Consider the following 24,205-nt stretch of genomic DNA (forward strand, 5'->3'; position numbering starts at 1 on the left):
TTTTCCGCTTACTCCGATTTCAATAAAATCCAGGATATTCCATATTCTCAGCATTCCGAAGCATCAACAAATTAGAACGTGTCATGGATCATCACTAAGCACCTTAATGCTAAATAGTGGCAACCATTTTCGTCACTCTCGACGGCTAACATCCCTTACCATCTTTACTATTAAACAAATCATAAATTTACACCCGATTCAATACCTTGATAGCAGTGAATTTAACAAAATATACTAATCAAAACTATAGCTAATAATACTGTAATTAAGTAAACTGATTATGATACAACTATTTATAAAACCAAGGTCACTGCAATGCAGATTTAATATAACAATAACGAGTTTAATTCTCATAAAAGGTTCTCCGAGTCTTTACGGCCATTACCCGCGAATGCATTTCACTCGTAGTTTATGTAAAAATATCAGTTATGTGAAATTTACGATGTAATATTATTATAAATATGGTGAATTTAGGAAAATCTTATTTAGCTGACAAAGCAGATTCAGATTTATTGTAATAGATTAATATGAGGAATTATTGTTAATTTTTGTATGAGAGATATGTAGAAACTTGAAGATTATTTGCTAAAGAAAATTGTTTATAAATAAGAGGCATAGGGAGGTTTTTTGCAGTAAAACAGCCTTTTAGAAGATTGAACGGCAGCGGCGACGCCGGTGACGCCGGCGCCGCTCGTCGCCTACCTCGACGCCGATGCGTACATTAGTTTTTACTGCAGTCGTCCCACAACCTACAACATCCTATCCAATCACCGCCCATCCTCCTCTTATTTCCTCCAAGTGCAGAAGCTCTTCATTCTTCAGTCCAGTCAAATGAGACCGAAAAGTGCACATTATCATCTCATGAACCAATTGATCCTATTTTCTATTCCTATTTTTCAATTTTAATTAATAATTAATTTTCGCACACGAGTGTACGTTAAAATTTAATTAAACCATAAAATATTTTAATTCTTCAACCTGCTTGTTCTCCGCGAAAGATCTATAAAATATAATATAATCTATTATATTAATAAAACATTACTTGTGTGATTATTTTTAAAATTCCTTTGCATTATTAAAGATTTGCAGATTTCTCTCACAATTTTAAATCTTTCTTCATAACTAAAATTTCATTAAAAAATTAATTTTTTTATATTATTTTTTTGACATTATATATACGTTTGAAAAATATTAATGTAGTTAGATAATTTATAAAATTGTTTATGTATTTTTTTTTTTTCGTTAAATAACTTTCTTTTTGCAGTTTTTTCTAATTCATGCATATTTATTTACGCTCATATTTTTAATTTTACTAAAAAAATAAAACCTAATCTTACCTTATTTCTCTTGTAGTATAGTATGTATGTAATTATTAGTGGTATTAATTGGTATTAGAGTTATATAGTACCAGTATGTATGTATACAGCTTATGTGATGGTGGTAGTGTTACCACAGTTATACCGAGTTATCACCATTGTCTGACATATGTATACATAGATGATAACAAACAAAACGTCACAGCTGTGGCGTCCTAATAATTCTATTATAACAGATTATTATAATTATATATAAATGAGTAATATATAGATAAAACGTTCTCAATGATAAAGAGATTTTAATTCAATAATTATTGAACCATTAAGTTATATTTGAAGGTTATAGTACAGTCATTATGTGAAAAAATAATATTTTATAGCAATTTTTGTTGCCAAATTATGACTTGGTTAAATATTAAAGAAGCTTTAGCAACCACAGCTTCAATTTGTACTATATTGCAATTTTTGGCTGGAACGTGTGTAAAACAAAAGCTTATTATACAACTGTATTTGAACTAGAAATTTAATTTTTTAACATCATTTTTAATTATCTATTTCATTTATTAAATTTCAGACTAGTTTGTAAAAAGTACTTCCAGAAAGGTACTACAGGAGATTCTTCAGGTTTTGCATTTGTAGCATGTTATATGTCGTAAGTATTAAGAAAAAGTTTAAAAGTTTATTATACATTATTTTCATTTAATTGTAATCTATATTTTACTTGCAGATGTAGTTTGTGGCTCAGATATGGACTTTTAATAGGTGATTCATCTGTAGTTTTGGTAAACATATTTGGAAGTTTACTACAACTATCCTATATTATAGTGTTTCTTACATACTCTGTGAAGAAGGCAGCAACGTTAAAACAGCTATCAGCTGCAACATGTTTTCTAGTAATTGTTTATATTTATTGTATTTATGAAGATGATAAAAAATTAGCTACAGAACGTATAGGTTTTCTCAGTTGTAGCTTAACAATACTATTTTTTGCATCTCCTTTAATTATGCTGGTAAGTAGATATTTGTAGTTTTAAATTACAAAAAGCAATACAATTTTTAATTCCTGTTTCTTTCAGGCTCATGTGATAAAAGTTAGAAGTGCAGAAACACTACCATTCCCAATAATAGTAGCATCTCTTGTCGTGTCTTGTCAGTGGTTTGCATACGGTTGTCTTATAAATGATTTGTTTATACAAATACCAAACTTTATGGGTTGTATCTTGTCTGCATTTCAGTTATCTCTATTTTTAATATATCCAACTAAACAATCTAATCAATCGTATATGTTATAGGTGAAAGATCAAATATACATATATATTTTATATGAACTTAATAGATAAAAAATAATTTTATAAAGTAGATATTTGTAAATCAGTGTATTGTTACATAATATAAAAGAAATTTAAATGTTGTATAAAGATATAATTGATCATCTAATCACTGTGTTTTTATTTAAATTACACATTTGAAACTTGACTTTATTGAGAATTAACTTTTTCCTATGTTTCAACTGTACTAAAAGAAGTAAGCTATTGTGAAAGTGCTATTAATGAATGTTTAATGATTTGATGACTTCATAACTATCTATAATTTTCTTTTATGTATAAATGACATTCTTCCACTGTGATTCCCTCAGTCTGTTCTCAACTAATAAACTAGTTACTAACATATATAAAAACATTGATCAGTGAAAAGCAAGCAGCAGTTGATTATCATGAACTTCATTGATAGTAAAAGAGTTTTTTAAAATAGTTCTAACAATAGTTATGGAATAAAACGTAATAGTTAAGCTTCATCAAAATGCCAGCTTTCACTGATGCTTAACAGTAGGTGTTGTTACTTTCAAGCTTAACAAATTTTCGTCAATAATTGAAATGACATAACCTGTAACGCCAATTACTTATGTCTAATATTCTTGTATATATTAATGTTACGATATTTAATAACATTACGACGCATTTAGCAAAATGTTGGAAGGACTTGTTGCTTGGGTCCTAAATAATTATTTAGGAAAGTACGTTGAAAATTTAAACACAGATCAATTAAGTATTGCTTTATTATCAGGTAAGGTTATGTTTCATTTAAATAAAAAATTTTATCTCTAAATTTAATCAAATTTATATAATTAATGCCATTAGCAAAATTTAACTGTATACATTTAAATATAATAGTAGAATCACGTAAAATCATTTAAAGGTTGTACTTGTAATTAAATTATTAAAATACATATGAGCATAAAAAAGGGTTAATGGATTGTTTGTAGTAGAATAAATATTACAAAACAATAAATGTACGGCTAGATTATTTTAAGTAGTAAACTATATAAGGCAGCAACATTACATTTAAGCAACGCTTTAAATTATTTCTGATTCATTTTTATTAAATAGGTGAGGTTGAATTAGAAAATTTACCTCTTAAACGTGAAGCTTTACGGCATATAGGACTACCAATTGAAGTTAAAGCTGGTTTTATTGGTAAAGTTAGATTGCAAGTACCTGTACGTCAGATAAGAACAGCATCATGGGTTATTGGTATAGAACAACTATATGTTATTGTGGGACCAATATGTACTGATGAGGTAAACTTTATTATATTTTCTGGATTAACATTATGTAGGAAAAAATATAATATTTTCGTCATAATGTTCAATTTTTATTATAGAAAATGTTATTATTTTACAGTATGATAGTGAGGCAGAAGAGCAAGCAATTTTAGAATATAAACTTAGCAAATTAGATGCAATTGAAGCAAGATGGAGAGCTGAAACTGAAAGAGATCCTGGGTATTATGCTACCAGTTACAGCTCTTGGGTAAATTATGGAACTTCATTGGTAACAAACATCATTGAAAATTTGCAGCTTAATATCAAAGATGTTCATATAAGATATGAAGATGCATCATCATTATCTACTGGCAAGTTCAGAACATTTTATATTTATAAATTATTTGTTGTAGAATGAATATATATTGTGGATTTGCTATTGATTTAATGTACTTATGTAATTCTAACATTCATAGTATAATTCATTGAGTTTAAATAACAGATAAAGGTATAGCTTTGAGTATAACTATTGGTGCTTTGACTGCTCAAAGTTGTGATGCTAGTTGGGTACCAGGTTCTACCTCATGGAATTTAACAGATGCTTCGTTTAAGCTTATGGAACTTGATAATCTTTCAATTTGCTGGACTGAATTAAACAATGATCAGTTTTTTGGTAGTTTAAACCTTGGTGACCTAGCTGTAAGTACTAATATGTGAATATACTTAATAATATAAGAAATGTCCCTAAAAATGTATTCTACTATCAGATTTCTATGAATGAATCAAAAAATGTGAAAAAGAATTATATTTTGTCACCTGTAAATGCAAGAGCTCATATTAAAAGAGATCGAAGTGAAAGGCCTTTAAGATCAATTAACAAGCCCAGATTTGTCATAGATCTACTGTTGGATGAAGTACCATTGACAATTACAGATGTAAGTAAACATATTATTAATTAATTTGGGCTATATTAATAATTATAATACTTTATTTTGTAGGAGCAGTATGAACAAATAGTTAAATGCATAAAAAAATTAGAAGACATTGATCGTGAGAAGCAACAGAGACAGTGCAGACCAAAGGTTCTTATTCAAGAAAATCCTAAAGAATGGTGGAGATATATTGTGCAATGTCATGTAGGTCGAGATGCTGTCAAGCGAAAATTATCATGGAAAGATGTTCTTTTAAGAGGAAAAGAAAATGTTATTTATGTCGACGCTTACACAAAATTATTAGGTATATATATTCATGCTATTTTTATTAATATGTATAATCGAGAAAAAGCTAAGCACTTATTTTTGTTTAAATTGTTTTATCTTCAGGATCACCTACGTCAATTTTACCGGCAGAAATAAAACAAGTGAAAGACAAAGTTGAACAAGAACGAAGTTTCGATGAGCTGAAGGTTTTAAGAGAACTTGCAATGCATCGAATTAGGCCACCGAATGAAACGCAAGCAAATGATAAAAATTGTCCGCAACCACGTGGAATGCTAGAGCAATGGTTTCCTCAATGGTGGGGATGGTATTTAAAGTCTCCCAATAGTAGTACTCAAAGCTCTCAATCATCTACATTTGATGGAGAGCTCCTGGATGTATTAGCTGACACCATTGATGATGATACTTTATTACGTCGTGATACTATATTTGGACAATTCAATTTTACTTTATCAAAAGGTGCTATATCTCTATGCACTACCAATAGAGCTGACGAAAGTGTAAAAACCGTAATGGAGCTGCAGTTTGAAAGGGTTAATCTCAGTTATGAATCGCGCCCTCGATACGGATCTCACAAGTTTTCCATCAGCCTAGGAGCTCTTTACTTACACGATTACTTGACAGAAAATTCAACATTTCCTATTTTGGTACAACCACAAATTGCTTCATCCATGTCTTCACGTTCACGTGGTTCTTCGGAAAAACTTGTTACACAAACATCGCAACACTTGTTTGAGTTGATTTACGAGAAGAAGCCTTTACATCTGAATACAGATCACTCCCTTCATGTTTTGTCAAAATCATTGGACGTTGTTTACAATCCGAGAGCGATATATTGGCTAATAGATTTTATATGTAAACCATACAGACACACGTCAAATCAAAGGCTGCAAGCAATGAAGCGTAAGACACGTCGACAATTGATGAAAAACTGGGAACAAATGTTAGACAGTGACTTTGTTTATCGGGCATCTTGGGATTTGCAATTTAATATTTCGGCACCACAAATTTTACTCGTGGAAAATTTTTTCGATTCTAATGCTGCTGTAGTAGTTGTTGATTTCGGAAGATTGTACTTATCCAATAACAATCAGAGTAACGATGTTGTAATATTAAAACCAGGTTCTTTTAACAGTGACGAAGACGATGAAAGATATGAAACTCCTTGTTCAACACCACCCGGTAGCAAAGAAAATGGTTCTATTAACAATTCTCAGGCCCTGTCAGAGTCGGAATTACACAACAAGCTGTACGATCATTACACTATTCACTTATATGATTTGCAGATCCTTGTTGGTAAAGTAAAAGATAATTGGAAGCATGTACGAACGCGAGGGATGTCTACGCTACATGTACTGGAACGATTTAATATATCCCTGCAAATTGAGAGAAGAGTTGTTACTACATCAGATCCTAATTTTCCTTCAGTTACAGTATCTGGAAATCTACCACGATTGGTTGTTCATGTGAATGAGCAAAAAGTGGATGCGCTTCGCTCGATGTATAACCTTTTGTCGAGTTTTTCTAAATCAGCTGGAATTCCACAGTCCAATGTTGTTGATACTGAGCCAGAAAGTCCCAAAAAAGAAGAAGCTGCTGATAGGATTTTAAGCCATGCAATAATGGTTCAATTTATGGTAAATCAAATGGCATTTGAGTTGCAGTCAAGAGGAAGAAGCGTAGCCGAGCTTCAAGTGTCCGGTGTTCGTGCAGCTTTGAGTAAAAGAACGGGTGATCTCACCGTCTCTTTATCGGTGCATGGATTATTATTGGTGGATGCCTTACAAGTTTTCGGACCTGATTTCGAATTATTAGTTGCTAGTCATAAACACGTTGGAATGGACAGCGTATCAGGAAGTTTGAGAGATTCGGAACCAACGTCGCCAGTATCACCTGTATCACCTGGATCCCCAGATCTTTCGGTACCAAGACGCTTAACATCTCCTATTGCTCTTACTAAGGCTTTATCCTCTTTAACTCACGATTCAAAAATTTCACAGTCTCCTAAAAATAATTCTTTGGTGGGTTTGGATAAACTGGATTCAGAAGCTCTAATAATTATTGAATTATCACTGATAAGCGATGCTACAGAAATTCTGAGGGTGGCTAATATTCAATTCAATAATTTAGATATCATAGCTAATCAAGAAACAATTGTGGAGCTTATGGGGTTCTTTAGAAGAATCTTTCCAGCTCCTAAAATTCGATCGAAATACATGGAGCACCAAGGATCACTATCGAATCTAGTTATAGAATCGAATTTACCAACCAGGACCGAAATTCAATTTGATTTCCATCGACTGAACGTATTGCTTTTGCGCGCTGTAATGCAAGATAACCATTTGGTCGGCCAAAAAATCGCAACAGCTACGATGACCGATGCAAAAATTCAAGCAACACTATCCAATAACGCTTCGGTCTCAGGATCTCTCGGTGGCTTGCAAATTTTGGATCAAACGCCAACAGGTAAAACACATCAACGAATTCTCAGCGTTGGTCGAGATCCATTGGCAGATCCACCTCAATATCCGTTGGAGCACTTTACGAATTTATCTCGTCAACCTGAAGCATTTAGATTTTCTGCTTGTCGAAATACCAATAGTCAGTTTTCACAATCGGAAAATATTGCGGAAACGACTGCTGATATAACAGTAAGAGTGGGCAGTGTATGGTACACGCATGCACCTCATTTAATATCAGAATTACGTTCGTGTGCCGATGAGTTTAAACAATATTTGAGCAACCTCGCCCGTCAAATCAGCGCAGCAGCTACCGATATGGCAATTGGATTAGTGAATGCAGAAGACTGGTCTTTACCACCTCGCCGACGCCTACCAAGCCTTTCCATAGAATATCCTGAAACAGGCAATTTATCTTTGAAACTCGATATTCTATTGGACAGTCCAGTTTTGGTCATCCCAAGATCTTCTCATAGCACTGAAGTATTCGTTGCACATTTAGGCACAATGTCTTTACAACACGAACCGCACGCTGGTGCTCAGGCAAAGCACAAAGTAACTTTGGAAGTACGTGACATGAATCTCTACTCTTTAGAAATATCTGCAAATAATATTCATCCACCACAAAGCAATTTGCCATTAAGAGCGGAGGAACTGTATTCGTGCAAAGAATTCGGCAAGCCTATCCTACACGATACTCTTTTAAAGATTGTCGTAGAAAAAGAAAATGCCTTTGCTCAAAGTCCAGGATTTTTATTAGATGCAGATGTACCAACTAATCCTATAGTTCAGGTTCACGGTATTGTTATGACACCGTTGAAGGTTTCTTTATCTCGTGGACAATACGAACAGCTGCTTGATACAATTCATAGGCTGTTATCAATACCTGCTACAGCACCTAACGTTGAGAAGCCACATGCTTTTAGCAAAACGCATTATTCTGAAAAGTTCGACCTGTCTATCAAAGTCTCTTTCGAGTTACCCGTGTTAAGCCTGGAACTGAAGCAGGCACTCTCTGAACAACCACTGGTAGAGCTATCGATGCGTGATTTTGTAGCTAAATACGAAAAATTACAGAGAAATGAATCAAACACACAAGTTTCCTTACGTTCTCTTCTAATGGAAGATCTCCTCTGTCCAGTTGGCTCTCGTCATCGCTACATGATGCAATCTTCTGCTCCTATAAGAGCTAAGTTACCCACTAAAACATCCACGTCCTGTCCGGATCTAGTCTACAATCAACAGTTTCGAAGTGAATTTGGTAGAGGTAGTTTACCTGATAGACTTGAAACAGATACTCTCTATGGAGCAGTTCCTGCTCACTGGCGCAGAAAGCCAGTTTCTGCCCTTGACACACCTAATACCCCGCCTCCGTCACCTGGAGCGATAACAAGTGAAGAAAATCTGGTTCTAATCAGTATCACTATGATTCAACCAGATGCGGATAGTGTAGATACAAAAGGGATGTATCAAAAAATCATTGGTATAGACTTCAATTGCTTGGATTTAGTAGTCAGTGTGGAGTCATGGATGGTTGTATTTGATTTTTTTGGTATTGGAGGTCCATCGGTCCATACGAGATCCGTAGTAACGTCTTATGAAAGATCCTTGAGTATCGATCAGTTAGATACAGCTGACAATTTGCTAAAATCAGAAACCGAGATCGAAGTAAGATCGTTGACCTTGGTATTGATACAATCGGAAAGGGAAATAGCAAAAGCCAACGTATCCAATGTCGATATGGTTATAGTGAAGACATCAGAAAAGAGCAAAATTTCTGGCTCCTTAGGATCAATGTCTCTACTCGATCTTACTCCTCACGGCAGACTTTACAGAGAAAGATTTTTATCCTCTGGACGAAAGGTACTTCATTTCCAATATTCAAGCTACGTGAACTCGGAAGAAATGTCGTGCGATGCTCAATTAAAATTGGAGATGTCAGCAGTACATTATGTTCATACTCAAAGATTTATTGCCGAGCTGCAAGCTTTTTTCAGCCACTTTTCCAAACTCTGGAGCATTATGAGGAGTTTACGTGCAGGTGCGGGAGCTGTGATAGATATTAACAAGAGAAGCATGAGGTTGGCACTAGAGCTGCACGCTGGTGCACCGGTAATTTTGTTACCAGTGAGCTCGAGGTCTGATGAACTTATTTTGCTTGACCTTGGAGAACTAACAGCGCACAATACTTTTCAATTATCTTCTATAGCACCACAGTGTCTAATCGACGTGATGCTGTTAGAACTAGTCAATATGGATGTATATGCCGCGGAAAGACTTAAATGTGAGGATCAAAACGACGATTTGGACGATTTAATTGTTGGTGGATTCTATATCAAGAAACTAGGAACTTCTTTGTTGACAGAAAAATGTCATTTGAAACTGGAAATTGAAAGAAATCTTGATACATACATTACTAGAGAAATTCCTGATTTAAGCATTCATGGTGTTCTGTCAACAATGGATTGTGCTTTGAATCCAGCCCAATACATGCTAATTCGTGGGCTATTATCCTACAATATTGGTGAAAATTTAGATGATTTACGATTATTCATGCAGGATCTAGACAGTATTGCAGATCTTTCTCCTACATGTGTGGAAAATGATGGAAAAGTATGGACAAGGTCTTGTATACACTTGGAATTAGTTAACGTTACTGTAAAGTTACATCCTAATCACAGCATAGCAGCTTTAGCTTGTATAAATTTTATTAAATCTCGACTAACGTTGGACTCTCTGAGCGATGGATCTCAAGACATAGATTTGGTGTCACAAGAGATTTTAATTACAGATACAAGATTTCAAGATGAACCAGTTAACAGGCGATCAAATGTATTCACTAGTATACTTCAACCTTTAAGAAATTTAAGTAGCGAAGAAGATCGTGTACAAGCAGAAGTTCATCACAGAAGACGTAAAATGCATTCGGCCAGTACTATATTGTTACATAGTATGCGATTGACAGCTATTTTAGATTGGTGGGAAGCTGTAAGAGATTTCCTAGTACTAAATTCACCAGAGCCAGAAACTATCCCTGGAATCGTTCAGGTTATTGTAACCCAGGATAGTGAAACTCCTAGTGCATCAGTACCCTTTGAACTAAAAATAAATATTACAGACTCTGAATTAGTTTTTGTAGAGGATACTGCAATCTGTGATACAAATGCAGTAATTTTAAAATCGACAGCTGTAATAGCTTATAAATCTTCACCGCAAATTGCGGAAAAACCACTTTCCTGTAATCTCTCTCATTGCGAGCTTTTTTCTTGCATTTTGGGCTTGGAAGAAGAGACTGCTTTGTCCATTATAGATCCTGTAGGGGCAAGTTTAGATCTTACACTGGATCATTGTTTAGAAATACAGCTGCAGCCATTGTGTGTAAGATTGAGTTATCACGATGTAACAATGTTCTCTAGAATGCTTAACTCCTTGCCAAAGCAAACTTTATGGGCAAAACAAAAGTCAAAGGATACCTTATCTGTTATTCAGACTCAAATACAGAAATTAACAGCGCTCGGTTTTGTAGAAGCTGACTGTAAAGCTGCATTAGAACGTTGCAATGGACAACTGGACGAAGCTGCTTTATGGTTAACGCAAAATGCTGTACCAAATGCTGATATGATTAAGAAAAATGATTCTGTACTTCACGCTATTGAACTACAAACATCCTGTGCTAAAATATGTGTTATTGATGATTGTAGAGATGCTGATGTTCCACTATTAGAGCTAACGTTGGTAGATCTATCTTTAAGACAAAGCTATGCAGGTCCTGGTTTAGCCTGTGCATCTTTTGCAATTGATTACTACAATCGTGTGCTGAGTGGATGGGAACCATTTGTTGAATCTTGGAGAGCCAGTGTTAAATGGGAGTATACGCTAACTAATTCGCTTAATTCAAAAAGACTAAAACTGTCCATTGATTCTCAAGATTCTGTTAATGTTAATATCAGTTCAACCTTGGTCGAGCTATTTCAACTTGTTAAACACAATTGGACACAGGATTATTATTTATCAAACACTGATACGGCTCTTAATAAATCAGCTAACAATATGCAAACATACCGTAGACGGTCACCTTTTATTCCGTTTGCCCTTAAGAATGAAACTGGAATGAAACTTTGGTTCAAAACTTTTATTGCAACTGCAGATGATATTAAAGAAGCTACGCACAAAACAAAAGATGTTCTTGAAAAAGATGATACATGGAAAGAAGTTGCTCCAGGAGAAACTGTTCCTTTCACATTTGAAGTTAGAGGAAAATTGAGACATGGCTCTACCCATATAGTGAGAAGACATCAAGTGGCTATTGTGGTTGATGGATGGAGACCAGTCGATCCTGTTACTGTAGATCGAGTCGGAGTATTTTTCCGTAATGCTAATGTTGATGTCAAAAGCTCTATGGTAATTAAATTTATTAAATTGTTTTATTTATGCACATGTGTCCTATTTCTATCTAATTTATATCTATAATCTATTTTGCATTAATTTTCAGTGTCATTTATTAGTTCAGAAAGCTAGATTGGTATTTGCAGTAGATTTGGAGGGATCTGCCAGAAAATTAGTTACAGTCAGATCAGCTTTACAAGTGGTTAATAAATTGAAACATGACATTGAGATTAAAATGGAAAAGTCCTTGAATCAATTCGAGTGTAGGTATTATTTCTATTCTTGCCTCTCCTATTTTTAATTACTATTAATGCTATTATATTTTAGATTTGCCATTACAATCATTAACTGTTAATGGAAGAACGTTAAGAGTTCCTGCTCAATCCGTTGTATCTGTACCACTAACGCACACAGGAGTGCAGATGTGTGTCAGACCTCTTTTGCCGAATTATTTATTTCAATATTGCCTGGAATCTATTGACTGGACAGTCGTTAAGAAGCCGCTTGAAGTTGTGGAAAATCACATTACATGTCGAACTAATCAAAATAATATATTTAGGTAGTATATAATGTCAGTCAAAACAGCGTTTTAACCACTTTCGTATAGCGCTTGTCGGCATGCGTTATAAGACAATAAATATGGCCCAAAATATTTAAATGCTTCGATTTTACTTTGTACTAACATAATCGGAGTAGCTTATTAATTGAATCGTTACAAAATTACTGTAGTTCTGTAAGAATATAAATCGTATACCTTTCGATTATATCCAACTGTATAATATAGTACATGTATAGCAACTATCGACGAAATACTGAAGTGGTTAAAAATGTATAATAATCCTTTTAGCATGTTCATTTTTTTTATTTTTTTTATCGTAGGATGTGTGTTGGTATTCGGCGTGATAACTACCCTTTTGATACCAGTCAAATGTTACCAGCACACGTGATAAATATAATGGCACCAATTAAATTGACTAACTTATTACCGCATGAATTGCTGTATGAGGTAGGAAACGAAAGTGGAAGAATAACAGCGGGTAATAGTGCTGATTTACATTGCTCTAGCATTAATGAGCAATTAGAAATTGCTATACATTTAGATGGCTACCCAGGATCGGGGGTTGTAAGTACTTTTAAATTACTTTAAGTTGCTTAATAAGTTTTAATAATATAAAATTTATAGTTAATTAAAATTTGTGAATGTAGAATTGAGTTTTCTAAGATCTACTGATTTTTTCCATTTTCTAGATATCATTACCGCAAAACACTACTTCATTTGTTACACGTTTAAAACTGCTTGACTCCAATAATAGAATACTATACTTACAAGCATCTATTATCGCCGAGAAAGGATCAGGACTGAAGATTAACATAACTGCACCATTCTGGATTATAAATAAGACAGGTTTACCTCTGGTTTTTAAACAAGAAGGAGTAGGAATGGAAGCTGCTGGACAATTTGAAGAACATGAAAAAGCGAGAATGGTGGCACCTTTATTATTTTCATTTAGCGACGAAGAGGCTAGCAGAACTTTATCTGTAAGGATTGGTATTGGTGTACATCAACATGGAATCCCACAATGGTCTCAACATTTTCATCTGCAACCTGGAATTCAGGTTAGTACTAAGTTTTAAAAAGAAAACATTAAAAGTTTGTTTACTGTTATATTTCTTAAAGGTCCATCGCTTAAGAGTTACGCTACGTGATGGTAGGCCTGATATAGTATATCTAATTAGCATAGCAACTCGTACTGCAAGAGGAAGATATAGGGCTACAACTGTGGTCACACTATCTCCAAGGTACCAATTACATAATAGATCCTCCTCTACTCTTGAACTGGCGCAAAAATGTTTTACGACGACGGTGGTAAGTTTGTAAAAATAAAATAATTATACTTTGTTTTATTAATATACTAGAAAAATATAACTTGTTCTATTCTAGACACATCCTGATGCACAAGCAACATATATAACGACAATGCCTGATTGTCATATGCCTTTCCACTGGCCGCGTCTCGACAAAGATTTATTGTTATGCGTTCGTATAAAAAATGTGAAGAATTGTATGTGGTCAGGTGGAATTAGATTAGATGATAATTATTCATTGACGGTTAATGTGCGGGATATGACAGGAAAGATGAATTTTCTACGTATAGATGTTGTTCTGCAAGAAAGCACTTATTTTATTGTATTTACTGATGCAAATACAATGCCACCTCCTATTAGGGTTGATAACTTTTCCGAAGTTTCTTTAATCGTAAATCAAGTAAGTAAATCAATAATGCACTAATCTAGATATAGATTAAAATATTCAAAACTATTCTTAGTATAAAAAGTATCTCAAAATCCAAAATTATTTTATTTAAGAAATTTTTATATATTTGTTACTTATAGGTTGGAGTACCAGACAGTTTGCAATGGACAGTTCGGCCACATTCTTCAGTACCATATGCTCTTGATGAGCCAATAGAAGTCGCTGCGTTAGAAATAACTGCACCAGGAGGTGTTATGGATTCTTATAATCTAAACACTTTAGGAGAAAGTAGAGGATTGACATATGAAAATTTTATTTACATTGCTTTCACAGGTAGTTTTTTACAGTCATTGTTAATATCTCTTTACGAATTTATGTATAACTAATTAAAATATATTAATCCTTAATATTCAGGAACATTCAAGGCCGATAAAGATACTGGTGAGGATAGTTTGGATCCTTTAGACGTTGAAACGCAGAGATTAGTATTGGATGCAGGTCCTGGTGGTTCAATTGCTTTGAAACGAAAACAGTTTGGAGTTAGATCACAGCTTTGGAGAATGACTGGTGATGGACAGTTACAACACGAAGGTAGGTTATACATGTTTTTAATTAATATACACTTTTTAACTTAAAATCAATTAACCTAAATATTCATTCTCTCAATTGCTATAGGCTCTAGTCCACCTAGAGACAAAATGTCAAGACCAGATACGATATTAGTTTTGGATATAGCCGGAACAGCCCCACAACCTTTCAGCTATTGCGCTCTCGCTTTAAGGAAACCTGATTCTAGAAGAAGGTCTACGCAGACATGGAAATTTACGGATGATGGACGATTATGCTGTGTACATAAAAATATGTGTGTTCAATCCAAAGATGGATTTATGGGACTGCATGAAGGTTGGATTTTGAATTTCATTTTCTTTCAAGTTATAAATATTATACTTTTTGATATTTACATAGTTGAGAAGCTTTGGAGCAAACTCGAATTAATTTATTCTTATAAGGTCATTAAATTAGTAAATTTAGTCGGTTATTTGGTTCAAGTACGTCGTACTAAGTAGTTTTAAACAAAACTGAATAAATAAAATTTCATTATTTGATTTTCTTAAACATGCTTGTTTTCAATTTTATTATGATCTGTAATAAATTAACTGTTAACTTTCACTGATACTCGTTTTAATAAAAATGGATTTTATGATTTTCCCCCAAACCTCCTCAACTGGACAGGTTTTATTTAATTTGTTCATGTTTTTATTATGATGTGTACAGCTATGTAATAAGCATGTTTACACAAGTTTCTCGTGTAAAAGTGAAAATTTCATAACGATTTTGATTACAATCAAATTCTTTGTTTAGCGATATCGTCGCATTTTATCATGAGATTAAATCACTTCACATATTTCAATTTTTATTTGCTGAATTGGTTTCATTCGTATGTCTTTATTATTACAAGTTACGTTCTTCACAGCTCTTTATTACAGCTTTTCAGATCATTACTTATATAACACATATAATATTAAGTATTATTTAAAAACTTAAATTAATAATAAATGTTGCAGGCGGCAGTGTCGCCCGTTGGCAAATGTGTACGTATCGATTGGAAGTACACTAAAAATAATTGTATTCTGTCAATAATTATCATTAAGTTCTATACATAACAACTTTGCTTTTTTTTCATTTCATTGCCATTACTGCACTGTAATACTTACTAGTTAAAGAAAATTACATTTCAGAAATGCTTCAACTTATTTGTAAACTTAACAAGCATTGGAACAGTTAATAATACTATTATATATTTTTATTTCTTAATTTATTTGTGATTTAGAAGCATTTTATTTGTTTTTAGGGAGTGAAGCAGTACTAGGACCTCAAACTCACACCAATCCTCCGCCTATTGAACAAAGAGTTGGAAGACAAAAACTACGACCTGGATCTGGTTTTCTATCTATCAGTGTTACTACTGATGGACCAACGCGTGTTCTTCAGGTCCTAGACATAAAAGAAAGGGTAGGTCTCTGAATAGAAAATAATTTAAATTTTATATTAATAATTGATTATAAATTATGATATTTGTTTTCAACATCAAAATTCATTTGAACATTAGAAAACAATTTGAGGTATTGAAAATGTTTAATATTGTAGCATTTTCATTTAAAGTAAAGAAAAGTATTTTTTATTTAAAATTTTATTCTTTGATATGTATATGAGTATATTTTAGTAAAGAGATATTTATTGTTTCAGAAAAAAACCTTTGCCTTACTTGAAGAACGCGATTGGTCACATATTGCTGTTACCCACCGACCTGCACAACCCAACGCCGGCACTGAAGATTTTAATTCAAAAGAGCTTCAATTAAATGTTAACTTGCCAGCAGGTTTAGGATTATCCATTGTCACGCGAAATCCTGCCGAAGAGTTATTATTTTCTCGATTAGCCGGAATTTCTTTAGATGTCACGCAAACCCCTATCAGTACCACAGTGGACTTGAGTATAGATGATGTACAGATTGACAATCAATCCTTTGAAGCACAATGTACATCCGTTTTATATGTTACACGTCAGTCAAGAGCAGAAACTACTTATCGCCCAGCGATTCACGTAGCTGCAGAAAAACTGCAATCTAAAAATAAAAATGCTGAAATTTACAAACATTTGGTAGTCCGTATAAAGCCAGTGTGCATTCATTTGGAAGAGAGATTGATATTAAAACTAGCCGACTTTATTGGTACAGGAAAATCGGAACTGGACATGCCCGTCGATGAAACTGATTTTAAAGCTCAACAATTTATTTTGGAAGTTTCCGCAGCTCATGCCAAGCGTTATTATTTTGGTGCATTAAAATTAGTACCAAATCAGGTAAATGCGTTTTCTTTTATTCATATTTTTTCAGGATATTTTCTTTTTAAAAATTGCTCGATAGAATTTAGCGCTAACTATATAAAGGTAAAAAAAATATTTTGCAGGTAAAACTTAGTGTACTGACATCCACAAAATTAGCACCTCATCTTCAAACAGTGAAAAGGAAATTGGGACTAACTTTAATTAAATTTGAGGATGCTACTATTGAATTGGAGCCATTTATTAAGCAACATCCTTTCGAAAGTAGTCAATTCTTGATTCATTCCATCGTTAAACATTATAAAGATGTACGTTTATACTATTTATTTTAAATATTTCTCGCATTCGATATGATTTTTGTTTGAAAAGATATTAATTACTATATTTATTTTATAGGAACTAAAATGGCAAGCTGCTATTATTTTGGGCTCTGTTGATTTTATTGGAAATCCGTTAGGGTTTGTCAATGATGTTACCGAAGGCGTATCTGGTTTCATTGCTGAAGGCAATTTTAAGAGCTTGGTAAAAAACGTTACACACGGTGTTTCAAATTCTGCGGCTAAATTAACAGAAACTTTATCAGACGGTCTAGGCCGTGTAATTATGGATGAAAACCATGAGGAAGCTCGAAGAAGAATACGAGCCGGAACAATAGGAAATAGTAGTCACCTAGTAACTGGCATGAAAGGATTAGGTTTTGGTCTATTGGGTGGTGTAACAAGTATTTTTAAGCAAACGTATGATGGAGCGGCAAATGAAGGATTTCCGGTAATTGAAACATTTGATATATTCAACCTTAAAGATAAATAAGTAAATACTATTAAAACATTGTACTTTAGGGTCTTGTAGCCGGCTTTGGAAAAGGTGTCGTTGGTACTTTTACCAAACCAGTGGTAGGTGTTTTGGATTTGGTTTCAGAAACAGCTACCGCTGTTCGAGAGAAAAGTAGGAGGTATGTTTAGTTTTCTACCTTAAGCTAATAATTGTCTAATTGAATTTATTTTTGTAATGAATTCAATCATTTTTCATAATTATTATCTATTTATTACTCGATGAGTTTTCGGCGTAATAGCTTAGTAAAAAATAATGTTTTGTTCATAAACAATTCTTAATATTTTTCATGTTTAGTGCACATCGAGCGATACCAAAAAGAGATAGGCCACCTCGAGTTGCGAGTGGTCCTGCCGGCTTACTACCACCTTATAATTATCAACAGGCTGAAGGCCAAGAGTTCCTTTATAGTATTAACAATCTTGACTACAGCGAACTGTTTGTAGCTTATGACTGTCTACGCAGTGGAACGGAAGATTTAAGAATTTTAGTTTCGAATGAGCGTATAAGAGTAATATCAGGCGGAACGAAAAGTGTTGTGACTGAGGTTTGTTTGGCCGATCTCTTAAGTTGTCAGCCAATACAAAAAGTAGAGAGCAACAGCGTGACACTACATTATATAGAAATAACATCCAGAACGGACTCTGTAACTGCGATAAACTTAGATGGACCTGAACTTTTAAGAAGACCAAAAGTTCGATGCGATAATGAAGAAGTTGCTACGCGGGTAAGACCTTATTAATATTAATGGTATATTTATTTTAGATATATTTTATGTATATATAAATTCATTCCTTCCTCTGTTTTATGCTGTTTTACTATTTAGGTGTCTCAACAAATAAATTATGCCAAGGAAATATACGAAGAAAGAAGATTAACTTTAACATCATTAGATAACATATTAGATGGGATTCTTGGCTACAAGTAGCTGTTTTAATTACCCTAATTAATTAACTTTTCTACTTTTGTTGCAAGTAACGTTTGCTTTTTGCACTCTAGTCATTGATTTTTCTTTTACCAAGACTATTGTCACTCATGCCTTAACACATTTATAGCAAATTGACAAGAAGACTGATGTATGATACACATTGCAAACGTGATATGTATTGATAATTTTTAAAGCGCTTACAAATAATAGTTTCTATTATAATTATATTTTTGGCTCGTGTCTATTATTATTAAAGGTTTTAGTAGATATTTAGTGTATCGCCTCATTTTTCTCTACTTAAAACAACGATTATCAATAGTTTTATTTCAATTTGCTATACATCTTTATATAATCAAGTATAAATATACACTCATACACACACACAGTATAACAAAATATAAGATTTTTTTCTTTAAAAATAAAACTAATTTTTATACTGATAAACCTTTAAATATAACTGTGTACAGAAAATCATAATGCAAATTTTAATGAAACTTGTTATATAATATAGACTCATGTATATATTAAATATATAAATATTGTTAAAAATATATATAAACCATTAAATTGTTAAATTTATCAATAAACCAAAGTCTGTAAATAACCATTAAATGGGGGGGGGGGGGGGAACTACATTTATATGGGGGTGCGTTCACGGAGACGCTATTTAGCGCTATTTGTGCTACTGCGCAGAGAAAATTGCCTATTATATGTGCGCAGTAGCGTTGATAGCGTCTCCGTGAACGCACTCTGGGTGTACCACTTAAAATGTTTCAAATAATTAATGTAAAATTCTAAGTTTTTCGTAAGTGTGAAAAAGAAATCAATTGTTTATATAAAACGCTTATGTAACGTTTTTCGATATGCCTTTAGAAAGATCTTATATCAAAAATTGATATCTTTAATAGTTACGAATATTAAAAGATTTATATCTCTATGTGATGCGGATAATTTTAAGTGGTACACCCTTATTGATTCAAATCTTCACGTGTCTGTAAGTATATCATCTAATAAACTTAATATTTTATTTTACTCAAGGTGAACTCGATTTTTACAATAAAGTTTTACTTGTAAATATTGTAACTAATGTTGTAAACACAAAAAGATTTGTAATTATTACTTGTAAAATATATATGTTTTGAGTGTATAAAAGCACATAAATGAGTATATAACTTTATTTGTACATATACATTATAAATATCTAAATTATATTTGGTTTTCGTTTCAAAATTTTTTATGAAGATGTCAAATTTAATGTATAGATATAGTAAATAAAAGTAATAAATTGTGTATAATTTTAATAAATTTATAATCATTACCTTTTAATAATTTTTGTTGGTATACACACAAATATTAATAGCAATGAAGAGAAAGATATGCTATGAAGTAGTATTATCAACTATATATATTTGTGTATATAACTTTCTAATCGTCGATCCACGTATAAAATTACTCGAATTTCTTCAGTCTGCTTCTTTATTATCTGAGAAAATGTTTCCAGCGTTTCTTTTCACCACATGGGCCAGTGTACTAAGTAGCAAATACTCCAAAGTTTTTCGTGCATCCAGAAGAAAGAGGGTCATCGTTTCCTTTGGCGTTAAAAGAACCGCAAACGCAGATGTTGATCTAGATGCAGATGCGAATTTCCAATACGATACACTGCAAGGCAGCTTGGAAAAACAAGGCCACCCATATGCTCGATCCAAGCGAGATTAATCATCAGTCCTCCAAGTTTTCTTTTTACCATTTGCCAGTATATAAACGTACACAGTAAAGAGTATGCATATATACGCATATGCCAGAATAACCATCTTTTACGTTCTTTCATACTCTTTCACGCTTCACGCTTCCCGTTACCCTCTACAAGCACGCAAGACAATTGAAGCTTTAATTTAACCCCCTCTGTACTATCTCTAACTTACATTTACGCCCGTTACACATGTTCCATTAACCATGTCATCCGATAAGACCACCCAATTATCATTTTACTAATTCTCCTTTCACGTGTAATTAAGAAAACGCTTTATTCGCCCCAAAATTCCCCCTTCTCCTTCACTAATTACATATTCAAAGTAAAACTGTCATTGGAAGACTGATGGAACAATTGGATAGTATTCTATCCTAATGTGAGTCATCAGGTAACAGCATAAACGTTTCGTTGTAACGTTCGTGAATTTCCTTATAACTGAAGAATTTATACTCGCAGTTTGACAAATTAAAATTTTTTACGAAGCTAATATTACATTGACAATTACTCGTACTTGGAAATTATTTACTTTGATTTTAAACTACAACAGTCTTAATTACTTTTTTGGAACTACATATTGGTTCACTCCAGCAGCATCTTATATTTTTTTAAATTATAGAACTGTAGTTCCATCCTTTTCCTTTTTCTTCTGTTTCACTCGAAAATAATTTAACGATAACATTTCGAAAAAAAAACAAACAATTATCGCTCATTGTGCGAGGATTCCGTGGACCTCGAGGAGTGATTAGGAGTAAAACGTTGGATAATCCTGCATTTCCTCGAAGGAAGCAGGATAGACACGGCAATTTTTCAGCATTTCTGCCTCGAAAGCGGTAAATCGATTTGGAGGAAAGTATATATAGGCAGCGAAAACAGCAGGAGCAGCAGCAGCAGACTTCCTTTCTCTCGACAATTACGGTGAACTATCGATAAATTAGAAAAGGAGGAAGGCGCGAAATATATTTATCCGTTATTTACACAAGACCATTTTCAAGAGAGAAGGATAAAGGTCTTTGTCGTGCGTCATATAGGTATATATTGCAGAGTTTGAGAGAAATGCCCGAGAGGAGAAGCTCGTCACGGATAAAAACCTTAAAAGGTAAGAAGAAATCGCTTGAATCATCCTCGAGCCGGGATGCCGTAGCTCACATCCCAATTTTCTTTTCAATGAAACGGCGAGGCCGTTTCAGGCGCGCTCGCGATACATCCCGAGGGGGTCCCTCCGTCATAGGAAATACCTAATGTCCCGTGACGCTTTAAATTTACTCGCAGAAAGCGATACGTGGCGATATATATAGTATATAGCGAGGACAGGAGCTCTCTCCCTCTCTCCCTCTCCCGCTCTCTCGCTCTCTCACTCGTTCTCCCGTGAACCTGCATTAACCATAGACACAGAGAGAAGCATTCAACCACACACGAAAAGAAACAGCCAATTGCTACCGGTTCTCTCCGAAAGACGGTGACCATTGCCCACCGTGAAGCAATTCGATTAACTTCATCAAAAGAAATCAAATTCAATCGGACGGTTATTCTAATATATCTCATCCTCTCTCCTTTTCTCCATTTAGCCTTCCCATACTTTTTCATAATTCACAATGCCACTTTTTTTGCAATTCTCATACTCTTCGTATATACATCTAGTGGATTCGTGAGAAGATTGATAAAAATTGAAAAATGAATCTCACGATTTTTTTATTAGAAGAAATAAGCTGTGATACCAAGTATGTAATTTTTATTCAATCAATTATTCGATATTAATGTATACCACGTTGAAATATAAAAATAACTTGAGTATCCTTTTTTAATACTATGTTATCAAATACAAGAAGCAAAATTGATTTAACGATCTTACAGATCAAGTAAGAGGAACGTAATGTTAATAGGAGTAGATTGTAAGAAAAATGTGAAATATTCGCGAAATATTGGAGCGATAGTAAAATATGCTATGGAGTCCAAAGAGAAATACAAAGAATCAACCGACGACAAGATAAAATATTAGGAACTCTCGCGTTTCTAATAGTGAGAACAGGGAAGTTACATTACACGTATGAATAGATGGAGAAAGCGAGGATTGTGAAGAGAGAGATGTAGAAAAAGGTGGGAAAAGTTGAGAAGAGTCGCGACCACCGTGAACCGTGACGCCATCGAGTTATCTCTTTGAGAGTCCAGCCGAGTCCAGCGTGGTTAGTCGGAGGGGTCCGAGTTCTCTGGACCGTCACCAAAACCGAAACCAAAGATACTGCACAAGCTACACATAAATCCTCCAAAGTCCCTTCCTCCCGTCGCCACAACCACATCGAAGGACCATTTTTCATTTTCCCGCTCATGCAAATTTTTTTCCTACCATTTTTTTCGCTCCTCTTCTTTTTCATCGTTTTTCCTACAAAGTAACGACACTCAACGACACTCGTCGAATCTTTACGACTTTTCAACGGCCATATGTACTCCACATGTAATATGCAGTGGATCGGAGAGAGCTTGGGTAAGGAAGAAACGTGGTTGTCGTCCTACACCCTTTTGATTACATAATTTCAAAGGTCGTGTGTCAACCCCCGTCAATTAGTATCGAGTTCGAAAAGTATCGTTGCCGTAGTACTCTTTAGATAGAGAATGTTAAATATTATATTGCTATATATATATATCGTCAAGTTTATTTTTGCTGCATGGAAGAAATTCGCAAATAAGCGGATGTAATAAAATAATCGTGGGTGTACACGAAGAATACTACACATATAGAGGGGGAGTGAGAGTGTGAAAGGGGCAAGTTCGGTAAATATACAGCGACTGTTCTTTAAGAGATTCTGGTGGCGAAACGTTTCAATAGGGAAACGTAATAAGAAAGACGCGTGTGGTATAAAAAGCACTGGCCCGATAGTATCAAAAGTGCATTTGCGAGGGGTGGGGGCCTTTACAGGGGGTAAGGGGGTGTGCAGGAGCGTGTTGGATTAACAGAGCGTGAACTCCGTTATCCGGTGGTGCACCCCCTTTGGTACTGTGGCGACGTCAGCGGTTAAAAGTAATTACGTATTCATGGTATTCCACGGGATTGGCTTGGCATTGTATAATATAGTATGTCAAGGGTTGGGTGGTATGGGCGTTTGTGTTTGCGCGCGTGTGACTCGGCTACGTGTGGTCGGTCCTCGTGCTTCGAGGGGGAGGGGGCGTGGATTCGTGATGGATAAACCACACACCAGTGGTCAACTTCCTTTGGGAAAGAATCGAGAGTTTTTTGAAAATATGTCAAATTGGCGTACACTGGTTTTATTTCTGTCGCTAAAGGGACGATAAAACTAGGTGGTAGAGAAGGAGAAGGGGGGGGGGGGGGGTTAGAAATAAGCTTTGTCGATGGCGATCGACCAGAAGACGCGTTGGCCATTCAAAATAAAGTAGAGGAGCGACAGAAGTATAAAGTAAACTGTATAAAGTGAAGTAAGAGGGTGGACTAATAAAGGGAGTAGAGTGGTATTATGCATTGACCAGTAATCGGTAATTTGTGCTGCGATAATTACGGTGTCTTATCGCCGGTATTCACGCAGCGCAATGTCATTACGGGACGGAATGGACAGTCTGGTCTGCTGGCGTGGAGCGACTGGTCGCTCTTTGGGATAGACGCCAGTTTAGTCGGCTACTTATCGTTACGCGAGACGATGACAACAGTAATGCTACAACCATACGTTGACG

At 34.3% G+C, this 24,205-nt stretch overlaps 2 protein-coding genes across 6 annotated transcripts; both read left to right on the plus strand.

The window, feature by feature from the left end:
- Positions 1-1,360: 1,360 nt before the first annotated feature.
- On the plus strand, positions 1,361-2,747 carry slv (saliva). Of its 2 annotated transcripts, XM_066738738.1 has the most exons (5): positions 1,361-1,792; positions 1,891-1,968; positions 2,044-2,078; positions 2,142-2,326; positions 2,393-2,747. In XM_066738738.1, exons 1-5 carry the CDS (start codon positions 1,716-1,718, stop codon positions 2,606-2,608), a joined length of 591 nt encoding a protein of 196 aa, XP_066594835.1. In that variant the 5' UTR covers positions 1,361-1,715; the 3' UTR covers positions 2,609-2,747. The 2 variants fall into 2 exon arrangements, with proteins under 2 accessions (XP_066594835.1, XP_066594834.1); XM_066738737.1 differs by having other exon boundaries at positions 1,384-1,792; positions 2,044-2,326.
- Positions 2,748-2,969: 222 nt separating this feature from the next.
- On the plus strand, positions 2,970-19,420 carry Vps13D (vacuolar protein sorting 13D). 4 transcript variants are annotated; one of them, XM_066738734.1, is made up of 25 exons: positions 2,970-3,380; positions 3,704-3,894; positions 3,998-4,229; positions 4,361-4,557; positions 4,626-4,793; positions 4,857-5,094; positions 5,181-6,997; positions 7,076-11,935; positions 12,027-12,183; positions 12,248-12,479; positions 12,800-13,043; positions 13,169-13,537; positions 13,599-13,787; positions 13,863-14,186; positions 14,315-14,507; positions 14,589-14,765; positions 14,850-15,077; positions 15,740-15,766; positions 16,027-16,187; positions 16,422-17,036; positions 17,144-17,326; positions 17,415-17,786; positions 17,858-17,970; positions 18,147-18,576; positions 18,676-19,420. In XM_066738734.1, exons 1-25 carry the CDS (start codon positions 3,284-3,286, stop codon positions 18,775-18,777), a joined length of 11,916 nt encoding a protein of 3,971 aa, XP_066594831.1. In that variant the 5' UTR covers positions 2,970-3,283; the 3' UTR covers positions 18,778-19,420. The 4 variants fall into 4 exon arrangements, with proteins under 4 accessions (XP_066594831.1, XP_066594829.1, XP_066594830.1 ...); XM_066738732.1 differs by having other exon boundaries at positions 5,181-11,935; XM_066738736.1 differs by having other exon boundaries at positions 3,131-3,142; positions 5,181-11,935.
- Positions 19,421-24,205: the final 4,785 nt, after the last annotated feature.

This window comes from Prorops nasuta, unplaced genomic scaffold, assembly GCF_024137725.1.
Source record: "Prorops nasuta isolate Cenicafe-Biocafe unplaced genomic scaffold, Cenicafe_Pnas_1.2 PNAS00019, whole genome shotgun sequence".
Classification (NCBI taxonomy): domain Eukaryota; kingdom Metazoa; phylum Arthropoda; class Insecta; order Hymenoptera; family Bethylidae; genus Prorops; species Prorops nasuta.